The sequence below is a fragment of the Triturus cristatus genome, chromosome 8 (assembly GCF_964204655.1).
Source record: "Triturus cristatus chromosome 8, aTriCri1.1, whole genome shotgun sequence".
Lineage (NCBI taxonomy): Eukaryota > Metazoa > Chordata > Amphibia > Caudata > Salamandridae > Triturus > Triturus cristatus.
The window spans coordinates 248,931,936-248,954,142 of record NC_140591.1 but is presented as its reverse complement, the minus strand read 5'-3'; the positions used below and the strand labels follow the sequence as shown (position 1 = coordinate 248,954,142).

Sequence of the window (22,207 nt, the reverse complement as noted above, 5' to 3'; positions counted from 1 at the left end):
TGAGGGGGTGCTGGCCAAATTTTCTCAGCTATATGGGGACCCTGAACACCAGCTGAGCAATGCAGCCCGGGCCAGGCTGTGGGCCAACATCGCCGAGCGCTGCAGTGCAGTGGGAGTCCACACCAGGAGTGCGAGGGCATGCCGCAAGCGCTGGGAGGACCTAAAACGGTGGGCCCGGCACAAGGCTGAGGAGCTGATGGGTCAGTCTTCCCAGCACCATGTGCATCGTCCTCGCCTATCCCCACTGTACAGGAGGGTCCTGCGATCAGCTTGGCCGACCCTCCATGCTCAGCTGGAGGAGCATGAGCAGCAGGGACATGGTAAGTGCATCATATGCTAAATGTGTCTGGGAGTATGATGTGAGTGAAACAGTGCTGTACCATTGTGTGTCCGATGCCTCCATTCACAGATTCCGTGTCCATGCAGCAGTAACCAAGCTTAAAAAGGCACACTGTGGCATATGGACTGTACAGGGCAGAGTGCATTTTGGGAGTTGGAGTCTCGCCATGACAACTGGCTAAATGAGCCATATTTGTGCATTTGGACTGAAATCAGCTCTTCCCGCACCACTACAATTGGCACTAGGAAATCATGTGTGCATTGGATGAGCAATGGTACAGACACTGTCCTGTGTGCGCATGGCAGGCCAAAGGGTATTGGATGCTATGACTTGCATAGCATTTTTAGAGTGTGGGTTCCAATTGTGACAAAACATCATGTGGCATGGAGTCAAGACAGACTTTGACATCCTTTCATCACTCTTAAGCGCTTCTAAATTTACAAGGGGTGTTCACTGACAGACGGCTCAGCCTCAGTGGCCTGTTTCACATTTCACATGTACAGGTAGCTGTCACTAAATTCCCCCAGTGTTCAGCGGTGTACAGCATTACCATATCAGTCACCAAAGCCAATATGTGCCACTGGATTGTCAGTACATGTGTGGGGACAGCCAAAGGCTAGACTCACAATTTAGCTACAGAAATAGGCCAGAGCCTCAGTGCATGTGTGACCCACATTCGCCAATTGTCGTGTCCCATACAATGCTACAAAGCAGATGACACTTGTCCAGACCTTCAACAGCTGCGACTCCCTATGAATGGCCATAATCTGAGATTCGGGACTTCATGTTCTCCATTGGTGGACTGCTTGTGGAACCTGCACATGTAGCTGTGGCAGGACACACAGATCCCCAGAATGCCAGGTTGAGGGTTGGCCAATACAGTCGTGTAAGCCACACACATCCACGTGAGATGGCCATGTCAGACTCAATCCAGGAACTGACGGTGAACATACACGTAATGTCAGCTCATAGACACTGACAACTATTGAGTGTGATCGGAGGAAAATAAGTCTGACCTTGGATCCTATGAATGTGTCTCGTCCTGCATGACACAAACATAACATTCGGATTTTGCTTACATTTCAGCAGGCACAGCTGGCGGAACAGAAGGGCAGCAGGACCTGGTCCGGAGCAAGAGGCCACCAGTGCGGCGGCGGCTACACCCACTTTCCACCAGCGAGGAAGAGGAGGATGAGGAGGGACCCTCAACATCAAGAGGCAAGGGGATTGCGCCCACCCAGACTGACAAGGGACACCCTGATGCTGGTGCCACATCCCGGGTGGAGGCTGCAGACATTGAATGGGGGGGGGGTGAACACGACACCTCGGACCATGAGGTGTTGGAGAGCAACTCTCCTCAGGATTCTTCACCTGTGGTCCCTGAAAAGGTGTCCTCGGGGCAGGCCAACAAACAATCTGGGCCTGCCATCAGCCCCTCCCTACCTCTAGAGTTCCCCATTCCATCGGGGGACCCAGCTGCATCCCCTGCAACCAGTCCCCCTCATCGTAGCCGCCAGCTCCCCAACATCATTGGCTCCGGACCTCAGGCACCACATCCCTCCTCTTCCCCCCAGGCCCCTCCCGGTGTTGTTCCTCCTGTGGCTGTGCCAGTGGACCTGATGTGGATGTGTGAGGGTCAGCCAGACATGTCCGCTCGCATCGCGCTACAAGTGTGTATGGAGGTACGCATGATGCGAGAGGACATGCTCCGATGTATGGCCACCCTCACCACCGCCATCAATTCACTGCCCGCAGCCATGTCGTCTGTTGTCTCCCCAATCCCTTCCCATACCACTGTCAATGTCTCCCCCTGTCCATTGCCCCACACTGTTTCCCCCCGTACTCCTCGTGTGGCACGAACCCAAGTGGTGCCTGTTCCTGCACCCGCCAGACGTGTGCCTGCATCGGACTCTGAGGATCTGGACATTGTGGTCCTAGAGGATGACCAGAAGGACACTTGACTTTAGACGTGAACAACTATTTCATTTTCCCCTTGTAAATAGACTGTTTTCCCTGACGCTCCCTGACGTGTTATATTTTTTTTGCCCCACCCCAATCCAGGTTCCCATCTCCCTCTGCATTAAGATCTTCATTTGTTTTCCTTTCTCCCTTCCAAACGGACGGTTGTTCTTATGTACCTTCTCAAAATACAATTTGGAATACTCATAACTTCCACTTGTTTAACTTCATTCTGAATGTCTGGTTCTGAATATGGACACATATTTGGTGGGTCATCTGCTATGCACATAATGGCTGGTTGCAACGATGGGTCACACTTGTAACTGTGTCACACACACACATACCTTCTCACATCTCCAGGCCACCTGCAACGTTACACAGGACATGATACACAACAGATGATTAGTTTTGGTAGGTGTTTATTTGGTGCACACACAAACACGTGATCACATTGTCCCGGGTTCCTGTCACTGGTGAGTGCGACGCCGCAATTTGGGGGGGGATGACCGCTCCGAGTGCTCAGGTCTGGCTCGCCGCCTACGTGGAGGTGGGTACTGTCCAAGGGACTGTCCAGGGTCATCCACATGTGCTGTGGCAGATGGTGTTTGCACACTTGATGGCTGTACAGGTGGTGGTGGTGGTTGTGCAGGTGGCGGGTGTGACTGTACAGGTGGTGGTGGTGGTGGTTGTGCAGGTGGCGGGTGTGACTGTACAGGTGGTGTTGGTGGTGGTTGTGCAGGAGGCGGGTGTGACTGTACAGGTGGTGGTGGTGGTGGTTGTGCAGGTGGCGGGTGTGACTGTACAGGTGGTGTTGGTGGTGGTTGTGCAGGTGGCGGGTGTGACTGTACAGGTGGTGGTGGTGGTGGTTGTGCAGGTGGCGGGTGTGACTGTACAGGTGGTGGTGGTGGTGGTTGTGCAGGTGGCGGGTGTGACTGTACAGGTGGTGTTGGTGGTGGTTGTGCAGGTGGCGGGTGTGACTGTACAGGTGGTGGTGGTGGTGGTTGTGCAGGTGGCGGGTGTGACTGTACAGGTGGTGGTGGTGGTGGTTGTGCAGGTGGCGGGAGTGACTGTACAGGTGGGGATGGTTGTGCAGGTGGCGGGAGTGACTGTACAGGTGGGGATGGTTGTGCAGGTGGCAGGAGTGACTGTACAGGGGGTGGTGTTGGGAGTGCCAGTTCAGCCCGCTGGTGTGGATGTCTCCCTTCGCTGTGTTGGTGTGCAGTTGGTACAGGTGTGGGGATGTGCTGTCCTGTGGGCAGATATGATGGCTCCCCTCCCTGCGTTGACCGTGAAGGGAAAGGTTGGCTCACTCTCAGAATGCCCTCCATCATCTTCATGGCCAAGGCATGGTGTCTTGCACTCTCTTCCCTCTGGATGGATAGCATGTCTCGCATATTTCTGGACATGTCCTGCCAAGTCCTATCCATCCTATCCAACACTTGGCTCAGCCTCTCCACCGCCTGAGGGAAGTGGACCATGTCCTGCAGGGAGTCCGACATGGTGGACAGGGTAGCCCCTATGGCACTAATGTCCTGCCTCACATCGCTCTGCTGTTGGAAGAAGTCCTGCTCCCACTGGTCATCACAGCCAGGTGCAGGCCCTCTCTGCAGCTGTCTGCCATGGATGGGATGTGCAGGTCCTACGGCAGGGGGTGGGGTGGGAGGTGGGAGCCTGTGGGCAGGTGAATGGTGCCCAGGGGATTCCAGCAGCACAACAGGGCTGGTACTACCCCCAGATGGTGGAGAGGCTGGCAGGGATACACTGTCTAGGGAAGAGTGGGTAGGGGAACCACCATGTTGGTCCTGGACGTGAGGACTGTGAGGGAGTGATGTCTGTGTTGTGATGCGTGTGTGCTGTGGCTGGTTTGCTCGAGTCTGGGGACAGGCCATGGTATGCCTGGGAGGAGGCGGAGGGACGTTGCTTGGCAGAGGAGTTGATGCCCTGACCGATTTAGCCAGTCTGGCACGATATCGCGCATTGCCATCTTCATCGTCAGACATGTAGTCCTCATCATCCACCAAGCAGAGGTCCTCAGGATATTCTTCCTCCTCCTCCTGAGCAGTGCTTGCAGCCGACATGACAGCTTGGAGGATCAGGGGATTCTCCCCTCTGATTCCACGTCGGCCCGCACTGGTCATAGGCCTGTCATCCTCGTCATCAGCATCCCCTGGAACAGAGGTTGCAACCGTATTAGGGATTGACCTTGTATGACATGTGGTGCAAAACAAGGGTTTGTATCAACTGTACTTTGCATCAACAGATGAGGATCATGTGACCTGTGTAGGGTACCACCACAAATGACAGCTCACACCATAGCACTGAGGTGTTACACAGATACAGGCAAACTCACCAGCTCCAGCCACAACTCTCTGTCCCTTGGTGTTCCCCCCTAGTGTCACCTGCTGGACCTGTCTCCTCACGGGCCTAGCTGTCCCTGAACCAGCAGCTGTAGAGGGAAGTGACAACATTCTCAATTATCTGCATCACCAATTGTCAGACAGGCACATGACACTCCTGATTTGTATTTCACTTTGTACACAACTGCTGATTACATGCAGAGGGGAATCAGGATCTCTGTCATGGCTTTGGAGTCGAAGCCAGTGACACACCTCATGCTAGAATTACCTGGAGGACGGCTGAGCGAGGGTTGGATGTCATACAGTCCCCGGGATGGTGCATGCTGCTGGGGTGGAATCCGGTCAGCAGCTGTGATAAGACATACAGGTCTATATTTTGCAACAAGAGATGGTAGCTCTGAGCCAACATGTCATTCTCAATGACCATTTGTGGGTAATCCAGTACGATGTGCAGCATGTTTAGCTCCTGAACTTTACATTTAGGCACCTGCTCACATGCAGCAGTTGCCAGCCGTTCCCTCCACACAGCAGTGACATCAATCAGATGACACATCAACAGACACCTCATGCTAGAATTACCTGAAGGACGGCCGCGCGAGGGTTGGTTGTCATACAGTCCCCGGGATGGTGCATGCTGCTGGGGTGGAATCCGGTCAGCAGCTGTGATAAGACATACAGGTCTATATTTTGCAACAAGAGATGGTAGCTCTGAGCCAACATGTCATTCTCAATGACCATTTGTGGGTAATCCAGAACGATGTGCAGCATGTTTAGCTCCTGATCTTTACATTTGGGCACCTGCTCACATGCAGCAGGTGCCAGCCGTTCCCTCCACACAGCAGTGACATCAATCAGATGACACATCAACAGACACCTCATGCTAGAATTACCTGAAGGACGGCCGCGCGAGGGTTGGATGTCATACAGTCCCCGGGATGGTGCATGCTGCTGGGGTGTAATCCGGTCAGCATCTGTGATAAGACATACAGGTCTATATTTTGCAACAAGAGATGGTAGCTCTGAGCCAACATGTCATTCTCAATGACCATTTGTGGGTAATCCAGAACGATGTGCAGCATGTTTAGCTCCTGAACTTTACATTTAGGCACCTGCTCACATGCAGCAGTTGCCAGCCGTTCCCTCCACACAGCAGTGACATCAATCAGATGACACATCAACAGACACCTCATGCTAGAATTACCTGAGGGACGGCTGCGCGAGGGGTGAACAGCTGCAGCCAGGATGTCATTGAGTGCCCGGGATGGTGCACGCTGCTGGGGTGTAATCCGGTCAGCATCTGTGATAAGACATACAGGTCTATATTTTGCAACAAGAGATGGTAGCCCTGAGCCAACATGTCATTCTCAATGACCATTTGTGGGTAATCCAGAACTATGTGCAGCATGTTTAGCTCCTGATCTTTACATTTGGGCACCTGCTCACATGCAGCAGGTGCCAGCCGTTCCCTCCACACAGCAGTGACATCAATCAGATGACACATCAACAGACACCTCATGCTAGAATTACCTGAAGGACGGCTGCGCGAGGGTTGGATGTCATACAGTCCCCGGGATGGTGCATGCTGCTGGGGTGTAATCCGGTCAGCATCAGTGATAAGACATACAGGTCTATATTTTGCAACAACAGATGGTAGTTCGGAGCCAACATGTCATTCTCAAAGACCATTTGTGGGTAATCCAGGACTATGTGCAGCATGTTTAGCTCCTGAACTTTACATTTAGGCACCTGCTCACAGCAGTGACATCAATCAGATGACACATCAACAGACACACATGTATGAGAAGATTACTGATAGGAAGGGATAAATGACCCCGATTCCTCCCCATTACACTGCTATCACCTTTGCCATTCAGACTTACATATTTCCAGAGTCTCATGTTGTTTGTTGTCAAGTCAGAAAGGGTTTCATGTGTGAGATTTACAATTGTCAGGGACATGATGTTGCTCATTTGTGCTTCCCCACGCATGAAGTCACACATATTTGTATGAGAGAACACAGATGTCTTACGTCCGTCCTTTGAGTGTCCTCTCTTTGCGTACTCTATTTCCCAGATCATGGTACTACTTAGCTGACGACGATTGGTGTCTTGTACAGCAGACATCCAAACCTCTTTTGTCAAACACTAACCTATACATGTGAATACAGTAGGAGAGGAGGCAAGCAGAATGTAACATTGCGGATAGGCTGAAAGGCTTTGATGCCTTCTGCCTGCACTGGATTAGCGTGTTGCTCTTCAGCCTAGTCATTTAGCAGGTGTAACTACATGAAGATTCACCTTAGCAGCCCCTACATTCATCTCAAAGGTACACTACTGGCATAAGTGTTGGCCTCAGCCATGCAATATCATCGTGGTGTTTCCTATCATTGAATTGCAAGCCGGTTGTGTTTTGGTCACTTCATATGACTCATGGTACTATTGAATGTCCATTCTGCACTCACTTGGCATACATTTTGTGTCATCCTTTCATTAGCCACCAGGGTCTGATCTTGCATGGGTTCAAATGCCATATGTGAGCATATTGTGATGCAGGACAACAGTGTTGTAATACACATGCAACATACGGCGGACGTGAAAGGCACATTTCTTGAGCAGTCAGCCTGATATATTCTTGGGTTCCCCTCCCTTGGCCCAGCACCGGAACAGTGTGTGGGCCCTGAACAGATGTCACAGCCAACCTTGTAGCAGAAGTCAGTATGTGTCTTTGATTCTGGGAGGACCTCGTTGTACCTACAATGATAAGTGTGTTTTGCTACTTAACATTCCGGCAGCCACATGTGATGCACTAGATTTCTGGCACAAAGGATGAGCACAAGCAGTTGTGGGCACCAGCGTTGCATTAGTGTGTTATACGTAATATCATGATTGCTCCCACATAACTTCGAATGGGCCCACTACCTGGATGCAACCTATATCACAATGACATGTCTACGGATCCTGATGTGCGGTCCACTATCGTGTTTTGTTGATGGCCAACACAGAAGCCAGACAATGTAAGTGGTACATGACCAGCTGTGTGGACTGGGCATTTCATCTATATTGGAAACATTCAAAGTTGGACAGTGTATGCATTGTCAATACTAATGACCCTGGGATCTAACTTGTTCATCATTGCCATATTTCAGTCAATTACTTTGATTGCTTACGTCTACAGACACCATTACAACATAGTGGGGACACCCTTTTGAGTAGTTGTGGCACTCGATAACAGGATTGGATTCCCAGGTCTGGGCCTGTTGCTGTAAAACATGTCATGTTCCGCAATTACGAAGGTTTGATGAGCCAAGACATGTAATATATTGTCTTCAGCTGTTCACAATTATAATTATCTAAAGGTGGATGTCCATTGACTACTCCAATAGTAATGCAGCGATTTGTACATCTCTGGTTGACTTTCATATGTGGGCACTACATGTCCCTCGGTCACTCCTGGCAATGTATGCATTTTGACCATCTCCTGGCCACTTTGACTTACCAGTCGGTGAGGGTGTACGGTGGCGATGCCTCCCAGTAGATGCAGGGACCTCCGCTACGGCAGTTGTCTGTGCTCTGGCTGAATGTGTCAATGGGTGAGAAGAGAGAAAACTAAACAACTGGAATATGTGCTGGTGGAACATTTCTGTGATTTCCCCATTTCTTCTGCATGCTAACAGTGTTTTGCAGTACTGCTGCTGACTGGGCAGGTAGGAGCAGTGGTGCATTGGGGTCGTAGTGGCGTGGCAGGGTGGGAAATTTACAACAGAATAGGTGTCTGACTTTTGGACCAGATGGTTCTCTCACCTTCTGCTTTGTGCTTTCAGCTTGCACGGGGTGATTTACTTCATAGAGATTTAGTGGCATGTTTCCACGCCCCTTGTAATACATTAACACGGCAGTTGCGTCACTTCTGTGTCACAGCGGTGGGGTAATACAGGTGACACATTTGGACTTATTCCCTTTTTTTTTTTTCTTTTTTTTTTTTTTTTAATTTTTTTTAAAATTTTTATTGAGGATTCATGTTACACTATAGCAATACAATATGAATACATTTTGACTAAATAAGAAAGCTGAATGAGGTATAAGCAAATTACAAAAATAGCCAAAAAAAAAAATATGGATAAAGCAAGAACAAGGCATGTAGAAGTCGGTTGACGAATTACATTTCTAGTGTCTAATTGAGATTGGAGGTTGTAAATCATAGAATGATGTGGCGTCGATGTTGATATTGAAGTTAAGATACATATAGTAAAACAAAGAGCCATCTGCCACAATCAGAGGAAGAAAGAGAGCGAGAAGGAACGTATAGCTAATGAAGATATAAATATTAGAAGACAGACGTAGCTATATTCTGAAAATCAGTAAGATTATGACAATCTACTAGTGCGCCAGGCAGCCACTGGTGCCCAAATCTTCAACCCCAATTCTCTTGATTTTTTCCCCTTAAGTTGATACAGAGCCGCCTCCACATTATGTATACCTAGAAATCTGGATAACCACATTTGAAATGTTGGGGCCTGTGTATCTTTCCAAGCTGCTGAGATTAAGATTCTGAGTACAGCAGTAGAGATGAAAATTAGGGCTTCAGACTTATTCCCAATGTTATGCATCTATGTTGATGCCTCACGGTGTGCGGGCCTGCGCAACATTAAACATGCATCAGCTGTGATTTGGCAGGGTGTGTGTTTATTTGGTTATGCCTCGTACAAGTGATGCATTGTAATTGACGGCATTTCACGTAGTCACTTTTCATAGGGTGTTGCCATGCAAACTTAAACCAGCTTGAGGCACCTGTAATGAGTTGCCCTGAGCGTTAGGTGTAGGCGGTCCATGGACATAGTTGGAGTTGCGTCACACTTGCGACACTACTCCAGCAGAGCATCCCCCTGATGCCATCAGTTGCGACACCCATCTGTCTATCCCAGCGCCACAGTGCACCGCATTGTCAATGTGACGCATCCGCGGTTGCACAAGAGTTGGATTGGGTGTGGCATTGTTACTGGGGCATCTCTGCTGTAATTTGTCAATTGCTACTTAGCATGCTGGTGTATTAATGCAACTGGACAGTGGCCATGTTTTCAGGAGTGGAGGAGGGATTTGCCATTTCCATCCCTAAGGATTGTGGGACTTGTAGTGCTACATACAGAGGGTGACACAGGAGTCTGTGACTTACGGATTAATTAATACACTTTGGACTACTTCCTTATTCACACTGACAGTGCAACACAGACCTTCTATTCATGCACTTTCACTTTTCATCCCACTTACCTGGTACCACGTAGCGGACGTCACTGACAGGCAGCCCATGGACCAAGTGGGGGTGTACGGTCGTCAGGATGTCCTCCTCCTGTGTGGTGAGGCGGATGCGTGGTCCAGAGTGTGCGGCTGGGAGGATCTGTTGTAATTCCATCCTGGAGTATTTATCCTTTACCCTCAGCCGCTCATCCTGCCATTTCTTTTTGACGTCCTGCACAGTGCGCCTGTCCTCCCCCAATGCTGTGACAGCAGTGGCTAATTGCTGCCACAGGGCTGCCTTCTGGCTCCCACTGGTGCAGTAGGGTGGGAGTCCATAGAGGCGTTTATGGTGCCTCACAATGAACTCCACAAGCATGGTGGTCTCCTCTGCTGTAAAGTTCCTCTTTCTCTTCATGAGCTCCATTTTCTTGGCCGGTCTCTGCTTGGAAATACAAACTGCGTGTGGCCAAACCGGTGCCTTCACTGTGTGCTGCTTTTAAATGTTTTTTGCTGCTGGTCAATCTGTGTTAATTGGCTTCAGCTGGATCATGGTGGGGGATGGTAGGCACTAGCAACATGATGGCTAACTGGAGCTGTTGGCTGGGATTGGCTGGAGTGCGTCAGCTGATGCATGGTGGGGGATGGTAGGGACTTGAACAGGTGTTTCCCCTTGGCTCAAATGATCAATGGCAACAGTAATGATGTTCCGGCCCGAGAGCGGAATTTCCGGCCCGAGAGCGGAGTTTCCGGCCCGAGAGCGGGTATTCCGCCCCCGGAGCGGAGTTTCCGGCCCGCATGCGGATTTCCCGCTCCGGGCCCGGAAACTCCGCTCCGGGGGCGGAAAATCCGGCCCGGGTGCGGACGTAAGTTTAGTGGTCGTAAATGGATTCTGTGAATAGCAAAAGTCCTAAGTTCATTTTGTGAATCGCAAAAGTAGTAAGTTCATTCTGTGAATACCAGAAGTACTAGGTGCATTCTGTGAATACCAGATTGGTACTAAGTTTAGGATTTAGTCTTAAGTTAGTTCTGTGAATCGGGCCCCATGTCTTTGCTCCTCTTGGATTCCTACACAGGGTACAGGCTTTCTAGTTACATGCTTACCATGCTAAAGGGCTCCATGTTGTCTCTAGAGGCACCTACCAGACTATAACTAGGGGTGGGCGGAATCTCAACTCCCCAAACAAAGATCGCATAGTTTTGCCACTCCCCACTCCAGCAAAAACTTGCCAACTGCTGCGTGGCAGAGTTTACCATCATCCACCACTAATTCTTATTATTTTTTACAACGAATGACAGACAGCCTTACCCCAACATAGATTCTCTGTGGCCAAATGAGCATTTCAGTGTAGAAACAAGGCTCCATTATTCTTGTTCTTAGCCCCTTTTCTGTTTCTCTGTGAGAGGAAGAGCGGGAATGGCACTGTTAGGTCTGTGGCGGAGTTGGTGTTGGGTTTGGACTGTTGGACCTTGGCCCGGTGCAGTACCTCCACAGGGGTGGGCTTGTGCAGCAGGGTCCATCAGAGCTGCAAGTTAGTAATTAAGGAAGTGTCTGATACTACCCTATTGACAGAACTGCATCAACAGTCACTATCCCTATGTTACATTTGAACTGTCCCAACACCATTTTGAACTCTCTTGGTTATACAATGAGATCCATTGTGTTCATGCTCACTAGGAGGACCCTTTAAATGTGCGACCATGAACTCACTGTACTGTATGTTTGTTGTAATCGGTGTAAATCACAGATCGCTTTTAGAATTAATTCAATTTTATAGTTCCCTTTTCTGATATAGAAGCTGTAATGATGGAGATGTGGTCAATGCAAGAGTGCATAGTTGAAAGGTCATTGTGTCACCTTCAAAAATAAATCAGCCACCTGAATGCTATCTTTCTTTCTTCCCGTGTACACATGGGGGATGCTCATTTAAATGAAAAGGCTAGTAGCCAGAAGCAGAGAAAGAAGGGAGGGAAAGGAGGGGACTGAAAGAGAGATGCAGCTTTGAGTTTGTGCGAATGTTGGTAAACTATAGTGGTTAGTTTGTGGCACTCCATGCATTCTGAAGTCTCCTAACATGCTCAATAAAGCCTACAAACAGATTACTTATATGAGCGATTCAGCGCCTATATATCCGTATTAAGTGCCCGGGGTTACATTAGTATGTACATTTCCAAATTATTCGACCCAAACCCTTTGTGGTCACCCAAGGCATAGCAAAAGCAGATGAACTTTGAAAGCAGCTCCTGCCCTATTTAATACATCTGTTTTCTACTTTGAGGATAGAGTAATTAACAGTATGCACAAACTGTAAGGAGCACTCAGATAGTTTCCATCAGAGAAGGTTTAATGTCATCTGTGAGATCCAGTAATGCAATAGGGACCTCCTTGCAAATTAATATGCCTCATCTGGTGTATGGAGGAAACACAGTAGCATGACTTTCATATAATTTAATCACAAAGTGAAATCCACTATTCTTTGTATTTGTGCACATATGCTCAGATGGATGTTTATTTGATTGTAGACTTTTTTTTCTCGTCTGCTTAGCAATCCTCGTAACAAATAGAGGGCTTAAATTAAAGTTCTTTTATGTACTCATCATAGTGTTCAAAGGCCTTTTTGTTGACAGTGGACCGATCCTTATTTCTCTTTTTATAACCATTTAGACCAGGCAATTTTCTGTAAACACCATCTGAATTGTACGTTGGATATCAGGCTTTGTTCTGTGTGATGTGCAGCCGCTAATTCATAACACTGACTGGAATAACACTCTCCTTGTTTGGCACCCTCTTGGTGTATTTTATTCCAAGCATTTGCATTTTACAGCTTTGTCAGTCACCACGTAATGTTACAAAGCACAAGCTTCTTGATTTCTCAACTACAATGAGGCAACATGACATTAATTAGGGGTGGGCATAACTTCACGGAATCTCACAGAGTTTCTATGTAACTCCACAGAATGCCACAGAGTTTTTGAGTCCCGCCCACTCTTAACTATAACGTATCGAGAATGATGCAGCTAGACATGTTTTAAACCTGAGCCAGTGTGACTATTAATTTTTCCCTCATGTCCCTTCACTAGCTTCCTGTTGCAAGAAGAATCTCTTTAGAGCCTTTCTGAATTTCCCACCAGGTGATTCATTGAATAGTGCCCCTGTTCTTAAATGAAACACCAACCACAACACTCAAAGACAGCACTTCAAATCCAAAATGATCCACTCTTGACCAATCAGCCTTTCAACAGAACACATATCAATGAGAGCACCTTGTTTATACAAACATATAGGTTCTATGAGACCTGTCTAAAGACACTAAGATAATCAATAATTACCTCAAATTAAAAACAATAAAGACCTGGCTGTTGTATAAAAAAAGATTTCAGTTGGTCTCAGACTACAAAAAGCTTTGGTTTGCATATTCAGACCATGACCCTACCTCTCACACGCTTTCGCCCCTCCCCTGATTCAGTAAAGTATGGTAAATTACCTGCTGCTACATGATTAGAGCACACATCTTAACCTAACGCACAAAACCAAATGATATTACTCAAAGGACACACCTTACTCTCTTTCTCCCAGTAATGCATAAGAAATAGAGAAGCTACTAATTTGACACTTCTTAAATGCACTTTCAGGCTGGACATGGGTATGAAAGCATTATACAAATGCCTCTACTATACAGTACAGCACAAAGGGTTTTCCTCCATGCCAATGCTGTCACCTGCTTCATCAACATTGATACATAAGAAATATCCAATTCAGGCCACTCAATTTTGAGGCCATCATTTCAGGGTTATACAACTTCTTTTTTTTTAGTTGTCATCTTCTTCTGGTATGTATTCCTTACTGTCATGTACCTCGTGTTTTTGCAAGGGAATATTACAAGGGAATATAAATGTGTTCTTGTCTAATGTAAACTGTCCTCATGTAAAGTGCTCCAATACCTTTGGATTGAGTTTATGCTATATTGAAAAAACTGCAACAAAAAAGAAATGAAACCAAATGAATCAGAAAGCACAGTTTTGAGAGGATCAGTTGGTGGGTTAGGGATCCGCACCAGTATATTTCTAGTGTACTTGGCTTCATTTGTTTTTCTCTCAGACACTTGTGGCATTTTCTCCGCTGTCTCATTTATTTATTTTTTAAAGTTGTCTATTTGCCTTCTGTATCATAAAGTTTGTGAAAGGTGTAATAAAGACATCAGTGTTGTTGCTGTATCAATTAGTATGGGTGCCCTTCATATGTACGAAAGAGCAAAAGAGACGATGGAGGTAACAAAATAGTCATTGCATAGTGTCACATTGATGAGTTCTAGATATCATATATATTTTGTTCATTCAAGACAAACCAAAGAAGATTAACTTTTGACAATTTTCTGACACAGATAATATCTTAGTTGAATAGGCAAAGATTTCCAAAGAGTTGTTGTATCACTTGTCCATCTATGGCAAGAGACTGAGAGATTTTCAATCCAAGTATTTCCAAATAAGTTTGATTTTTTTCTCCTAAAACTGGATATGGTAATGGTTGGCTAAATAAGGTGGTTTATTCATGTTGGCCATTTTGTAACTGAGGCAGCACATGTTAAATTTGAGGTTTATATCAGTCAGGAGCTAATGTAAATCCTTCAGAATTGGAAGATTATGATTGAAAGCTCTAAGACTATGAGTTTTGCTGTTGAGTGCAATATAGCCCAAAGGATGAGAGCAGAGGAAGACTGAGGTACATCAGCGATCAAAGTGGTGCAAAAATCTACTTGAGAGATAACTAAAGCATGAGTCACCTTTGGGTAGCAGACTGTAGATGTGATTGTGGTACCTGTTTATGACTGAAACAACACACCCAAAAGAGCTATTCTTAACATGAAACTCACTCCTCTTCCAGCGCAACTAACTTCTGTTCACACCTAACACCCTCATTACAAGTTTCCTATTAATTCTGATTTTGAGAAGAAAGTTGAGTTTCTTCCTGGAGTGTTGGAGGTATGGATTGCAATCTACACCTTTGTATATGGTTCATCAGTTAAAAAGTCTGGGAAGTAGTCCACAAAATGATTGAAAATCCATAGAAATTAGTACACAGGTAATGTTTGTGACATTTATTCCTCATTTACAATGGGAAAAACTTGTAGTGTCCTAGCAGTAACAAAATCAGCAATTACCATGCTCATGGTATTAGTAATTTTCAGTTCAGTACTATAGCATCACTTTTACTGCACACCTGGTAATGAGGGCGTAAGTTGCTACTTAAAAACATGGTCCAATAGGAACATATGCAAAAGAGGAAAAGTTGCAAAACAATGGACAACTGCCTTTAACCAACCAAAATATCTATGCGTCAAGTCAGATGAAATTGGAATCATCTCCAAATAACTTGCACTGAAAAAAAAAATGCAGTGTCAGTCTGCCCAATGCGGAGCACAGCGAAAGTGGCAGAATTGTGGCCTAGATCACTAGTTAAGAACATTCAAATACAAGAGAAGAAGCTTTGGTACGGCACATTTTTTACATTTAAATCCAGAAATGAAAATAGTGACATTGCACTGAAGTTTATGGGACATATTGTATCATCATTAATAGCTTGGAATGAAAGAGGTGCTGCCATGACAGTGACATGAGTGCATGAATTGTGAATCTGTACAGAGAGAAATTATGATTCCAATACAATGCTACAAAAATGTAAATTCCTTACACAGAATATACAATTAACATAGGAATATTTAGTTAATATAAATGCACCTGTCTGACTACAGCACTGCATAAACCTCCCTATTTGTCTAATCCATGAATGCTTCCATCTTACAATTGCAGTCATGATTGTCTACTAATTAATAATGACAGTAGCACATCAAGTAAATGGTACTCCACCTCAATTCACAATGTTTATCATTCATCATGTTGTGTTTACATTGTAGTTTTGATGAATCAACATTCACCATGGATGAAAACTATCCGAAAAATATCACTGATGTCTTCCCGGGAATCTGGGGTAAATTGGATGCTGTTTTTGAACTCAGGGGTAAGTTGACGAATGTGACCATGTTTTGTGTTTAAAAGACTTTATTTAATGCCAATAAATATAGCATAAACAAATACAAACTGATATATTTACTAATCAATCACTAATTAATATACAGTACTAATAACTTTGAGAAAAAGGATGAAATTCTTTATCATTTTTACAAGGTAAGGAAAGGGGGATGGGTAAAATAAAAAGAAAAAATATCCTATAGTATAAATGTAATGACGAGGAAAAATGCCGTTCTCATCTACAACCCAGGGATAGTATTTAATATAACATTTTCAACTTGGTTAAGAAATGTAGTAAGAGGTAACCATAACAATTCATTATTATGACAGGATAAACATTAAATGGTATAGATAGTATCCAACTTAAGATGCAGACATACCGAATTCCACCAGACCTTGTATATGTTCCAATTAAAAATGAGTTGCTGAAAAGCAATCGCTAGTAAAATATCTATTAATTTATCACTAGGAAATGATGGGACAAAACTAAGGAAACATTAAATGGGACAGGGACAAAAATATCGAAAAATATAAAGAATATTGAAGGGATGATCTAAACTAAACATCGTTTTAATCTGGAACTAAACCCTATGCCAAAAATAAAGTGTATTGGGGCATCTAAATAACATATGCATAAGGTTTGCCTTAGGAAACTCACAAGACCAACATTTATCAGAGATAGCTGAAGAAAATATGGAGCATTGTAAAGGGGTGAGATCAAGTCTATGGTATATCAAAAATAAGGATTGAGTACTACTAGGTGATCTGGAAATTGTAAATGCGTGCCCATACCTTATTCCAGAAAGAAACAATCCAAGCAACACAGATATCCCCTTCCCTTTAAAGCTCTGACTTGAACTTGATTTGAGAGGGATCTGGAAGATAAAGCTACTTATACATAATCCCCGCTTTAGGTCCTGTTTTATAAGAAATCCGTAAATCCAGAAGGAAAAGGAACTAGACTTGGGGACTATTGCAAGGATAAATACACATCAAGAACTACATTCCTCAATGAAAAAAAAATATAAAGATTTATAACAAAGATATGTGAGGCAAAATTAAGGGAAAGTGATAGAAGAATTATTATTTAAAAAGTTGAGAAACCCTTATCCTTCCAGGTCCTCCAAAAGAAAGGTCTATTATTAATTTTAATTAAGGAATATTCTATAATGGCAATTTCAGGAATATAGATGAAGTCAGGTGAATTGGGAGAAATGTAGATTTGATCAAGGAACCATCTTCTGTAAAATAGGGGTTTGAAGAAACAACTTTGTGGAAGAGAAAAATAACACTTAAGTAAAAGTAAAAGAAAGAAGAGAGGCTTTTTCTAGATCAAGCCACAATGGAGAAAAAGACAAGGTCAAATCAAAAGTTATAAGAGAAGCTTGAGTAAAGCAGAAACTCTATGATAACAATACAAGTTTGGAAAATTCACTCCACCAACTAGTTTTGACTTTTGTAAATTAACTCTTGGTTTTTATTATGCCATAAAAATTTAAGAAGAATTGAATTCATTTTCCTAAACAAATATTTTGGAATATGAACTGGCAACATAGAGAGAACAAATTACAAAAGAGGGGACATCATCTTTTTAATGGAATCCAGGTAATCTCACCAGGACAAAAATAAGGGGTTCCAAGAGGTTAGAATATTATCTACTTTGTCGCTGAGCTCTTTAAAATTAATTTTGATGGTATCTGGAATAGAATTTGTAAATTAAATACCCAAATATTTTTTTATAGCAGTAGGAGACCATTTATAACTGGGTAGTTGATAAGAATGACTCAAAGTATGTTTATTAATTGGAAGAATTTTTGTTTTTACCTTATTGATTTTATATCCAGAAATATTTGAAAACAAGGAAATTTCCTGTAACAGAGGAGGCAAGGAATTATCAAGAGAGGAAATAAATAAAAGAATATCATCCATATAAGCAGCAAATGTTAGATGACAATCTCCATAAGGAAAACCAGAAAAAAGAATTATTCTGAATGTGGGAGAAAAAGACCTCAAGCGCTAAACAAACAATAAAGAAGAAAGTGGACAGCCTTGGCTTACTCCGCTATGAAGAGGGAAATAGGAAGAAATTATACTATTTACCAACACTGATGCACGAGGAGTACAATATAAAAGTAAAATAAGAGCTATAATATTAGGAGCAAATTCATGCCATTGGAATGATCTAACCATAAACTCCCAATTTATTCTATCAAATGCCTTCTCAGCATCAATTGTTATGGCTTCAAGGGAAGATTTAAGTGTATGGGCTTCACTAAGAACATTAAGAAATAATTGAGCATTATCAGATAAAAGCCTCCCTTTGAGAAATCCTGATCTTTCCGTACAAGACGTGGAAGAAAGGATTCCAGACGAAGAGCTAAAAGCTTGGATTCCTGCCATTTTTGTGAATAAAACAGATTATTGCCTCTTGAAATGTACCCGCAGTGGAAGAGGATTGAATAAAATGATTAAATAAATGATATAAGTAAGGAAGGATATATTAGAGAAATGAAGATAAAATTCCACAATAATGCCCTCAGGGCCCGGTGTTTAAACCAACTTTAAAAACGTTAAGGCTATAGAAAGTTCATCAGAGGTAAGATCTCTTTCCAGAGATTCAAAATCCATGGCTTAAATAATATAACATTTCAGAAGATTCAGATTCTAATTCTGGAGTATATAAAGATTTATAAAAGTAAACAAATTCTTTTAAAATATCTTGATGATTAGTAATGGTATGCCACTGCGAAGATGATACCGCGTCACTGAAATGTCTTTCTTATCTAACTTTTAAGTAATTTGCTAAAAATTTACCGATTTTTCTTTTTCCCACCATAATAAATAATGTGCATTTTTCCTAAGAAGCATAGAATTAGCTTAATCTGAGGAAATAGTATTAAATTTCAACTTGGCCTGCGGCACTTTATTAAGATCAGAAGACAATTTAGAATAGAAATATTGCCTTACCAAAAATTTAATTGATGAAAGCAATACATTATCTTCCTTTGCTCGACTTTTCTTTTTCTTGGAAACATAATTTAAAATAAAATCACTTGCCCATATTAGAGAAGAAGAAATATCCGAAGTATCATTAAATGAAAAAAATTAAAAAGCAAAAGAATTAAGGGAATTAAAAAATTGAGCATCTTGTAATAAGGAATTATTAAATCTCCATCTATGCGAAGGAGACCAGGGAGGAACCAAATCCTAGTCAGTAACAATCATAGCATGGTCAGAAAGTATAATTGGAGTAATGTGGGATTGTATAATGCATTGTGATAGGGGCTAGGAAAGAAAAATGTGATCCAGACGTGAAAGTGTACTGTATAAAAAGTGTAATCTCAGGCAGTGGGATTGGACAATCTCCATGAATCTACCAAAGAACATTTAGAAATAGCAGAATGAAAATGCTCATGCAATTTATGTGACAAGAATTGAACTGAGGACTGTCTATCCAAAAAGGGGTCTATAATTTGGCTACAGTCCCCACCCAGGAAAAAATATGCATCATAATATTGTGTACATTTTCTTGCAGTGGAAGGCTAAAAAGTTTGCTCAGGTTGTGTAGGAGCATCAACATTTAAGATATTAAGAGGAATATTATCTATGAGAAGATTACCAACAATCCACCTGCCCATATCATCTGTCTCCTGTGAAACCATAGCAAGGTTAAGAGATTTTTTGCACATTACAACAACCCCATTCTTTTTATTCACTGAAGAGAAAACAAACACATGCCCTACCCAGCTTTGTTAAAATTTCAATGCTTCAGACTGAACAATGGGAGTTTCCTGAAGAAGAACGAGGTTGGGATTAGATTTACCTAAGTAAGATAATACTCTCTGTCGTCTAACATAAATAAGAGAGTCTTTAATATGCCATGATATTAGACGTAATTATGCAAAATTAGTAATAAGAAACTTTCTGAGAATGTTAATACATCTAAAATAAATGCAATAGAGGTCAAACGATAGCAAAAGAATAATGAAGGAATGAGAAATAAGACAGCAAATAGGAAGGAGAAGATAAAGGAACGCAAGGGAATGCAAGAAAGGGAGAAAAGAGAAAGAAAAAATGAACAAGAAGAAGAGACAGTGCATGTCTAAAAGGGATGACTAAGTAAACATAAATGAAAATGCATCAAAAGGAAATAGGGTGGTGTCGATACAAGACCAGATGACATACCCTAAAGGAAGGAGTCCGCGCTACATCAGGACAATAAGCAGTCAGGAGGAAAATTGTACTATCCAAATGCACATAAGGATTCTGTGAAAGACAAGATGAAAAATGCAATAAAATACACAATAAATATCGTAATATTTTGGAACAAATAACATAGGAAATCACCTGAAGTTCATATCAGGAAGGAAAGTCAACTTGTAGAAGGACCAGCTGTATCCATACTATCCGGAATGAGATTGTATGAACTTTTTAAGTTCAGCAGGCTATTGAAATGTAGTAGTATGGTTTTGATACGTTACTTTAAAGATGCAAGGATTAAAAAGTCCATATCTAGCGCATAAAGACAGTAGAGAACAAAGGAGTTTAGAAACTCTTTCTGTCTGGCAGCAGTAGCATTAGACGCATCCTGAGACAGAAAAATCCTTTGACCCAGCCACATGACTTGTCGCTTGGCCTTATCTGCAGAAAGGACTGTGAAAAAATCTGTAAAATGGAGAAATAATGTGATCACTCATCGTGGTTTAGCAGGCGATACAAACGTAGAAAGATGAGAACCAAGCCTATGAGCTCTTTGAATATTGAGAGAGGTGGAAGATGGCATGTCCAGCAATTTTGGAAAAAAGTAAGTAAATATGGAGACCGGGAGATTGCCCTCTATTGCTTCAGGAAGACCATAAATACGGAGATTATTTCACCTGCTTCTATTCTTCAAATCCTCTGTGTGCTGTTTAAATTGAAGAACCTCTCGTTCTAGACATTCAATTTTAGTTATGTCATCATGTAAATCCACAACTTGCTGCTCCACCACAAAAATACAATTATCCATCAGCATCCATTTGTCATCTAAATATTTTAGCCTCTTATTAGTCTTTTCAATGAGGGGAGGCAATGCCCTTCTCTCCTCCAACAATACCTGCAAGGAGATTGGAGATGAAGATGTATCAGGTGAAGGAGAATCTTGTTTCAGTTGTGTAGTCTCTGCAGATGATACCTGAGTTTTACTTGTGGAAGGTTGTATTGAAGAAGCATGCAAAACATTTTAATTAGCCATCTCTTCAGAAGGACCTGATTTATCCATTGACATTTCCTTTGTAGAAGTATTAATACCAACAAGAATAGATGGCAATTTAGGTGTGAAAACAAATTGCGTTTTTAAATCTTCCCATATAGAACACAAAAACCAAAACCTTAGAAGCAATTCCGCTTCACTCATATAGATGCGTATATTCAACTAGCTGAATTCCACCTCTATATAATCAGTTATTATATAATTGTAATATGCCTTGCTAGTCACATAAGCGCCATACAGAAGACTCATTTAAAATATATAACTTGAATATATATGAAAATGCCAATGTTCTCTGTCAAATCCACTACACTTCTAAAAAAATGTAAAAGCGCAACATAAAGCAAAGTAAAGCAAGTTTAAAGGTGCCATATAACTGAAGAGCTCACTGAATTGCTTATGTGCATTCTGTGGAGAAGCCCCCAAATGTCGGCCGATCCTAATGAAATCTCCACAACAGCAGTGAAAAAAATCAGGAAGTGCTGTATCTAAATAAAATGGCTCTGCATCCTCCAGACGTTCTGCCGCTTCCTCATCCACAAACCTCAGAAACATTAGCTCAGGCAATGCTGAATCCAGCACCGATGTGTCCGTGATGGACAGAGCTCCCTCGCTAGGCGGCCATCGATGGTGACGCCAAAACCGCACCCATCAATGTGACGCTTTTTAATCAATGATTTCTGCATCTTTACCAAGAGCTAAGTGCATTCATATAAATACATTGTCAGGTCCCCGAAAGTGCACTTTAGTGCATCTTCCTCAATAGGGCAGTCAGTGCTGGTTGGGTTACTTACTTCCTGACTGAAAGGCACCACACATTCGCTCCCCTACTAGTAAAGTGTTTTTGAAGAGCACTGTTGGGCTGGTTATTGTAACTGAAGGTCTGCAATTATCGTTATGTCAGTAACAATGACTGGCCCCTGACAGGGCCAGGCAGCACCGGACTTCAATATTCTTCACACACCTGGAGCAAGGAGTTCGTGTTTTGCAAGGCATTTTTCCTGAAACCTTCCCTATTTTCAAGTCGGGCAGGTGAATGTGGAAATAG

General features: G+C 43.2%; 1 protein-coding gene across 1 annotated transcript in view; it reads left to right on the top strand.

Moving 5' to 3' along the window:
- The window catches only part of LOC146801921 (matrix metalloproteinase-20-like), a 115,123-nt gene that overhangs the window by 86,557 nt on the left and 6,359 nt on the right, over window positions 1–22,207 (top strand). The window contains exon 9 of the mRNA XM_085624068.1: window positions 15,797–15,900. Coding sequence (XP_085480194.1) covers window positions 15,797–15,900 — 104 coding nt within the window. The remainder of the gene's footprint in view (window positions 1–15,796; window positions 15,901–22,207) is intronic.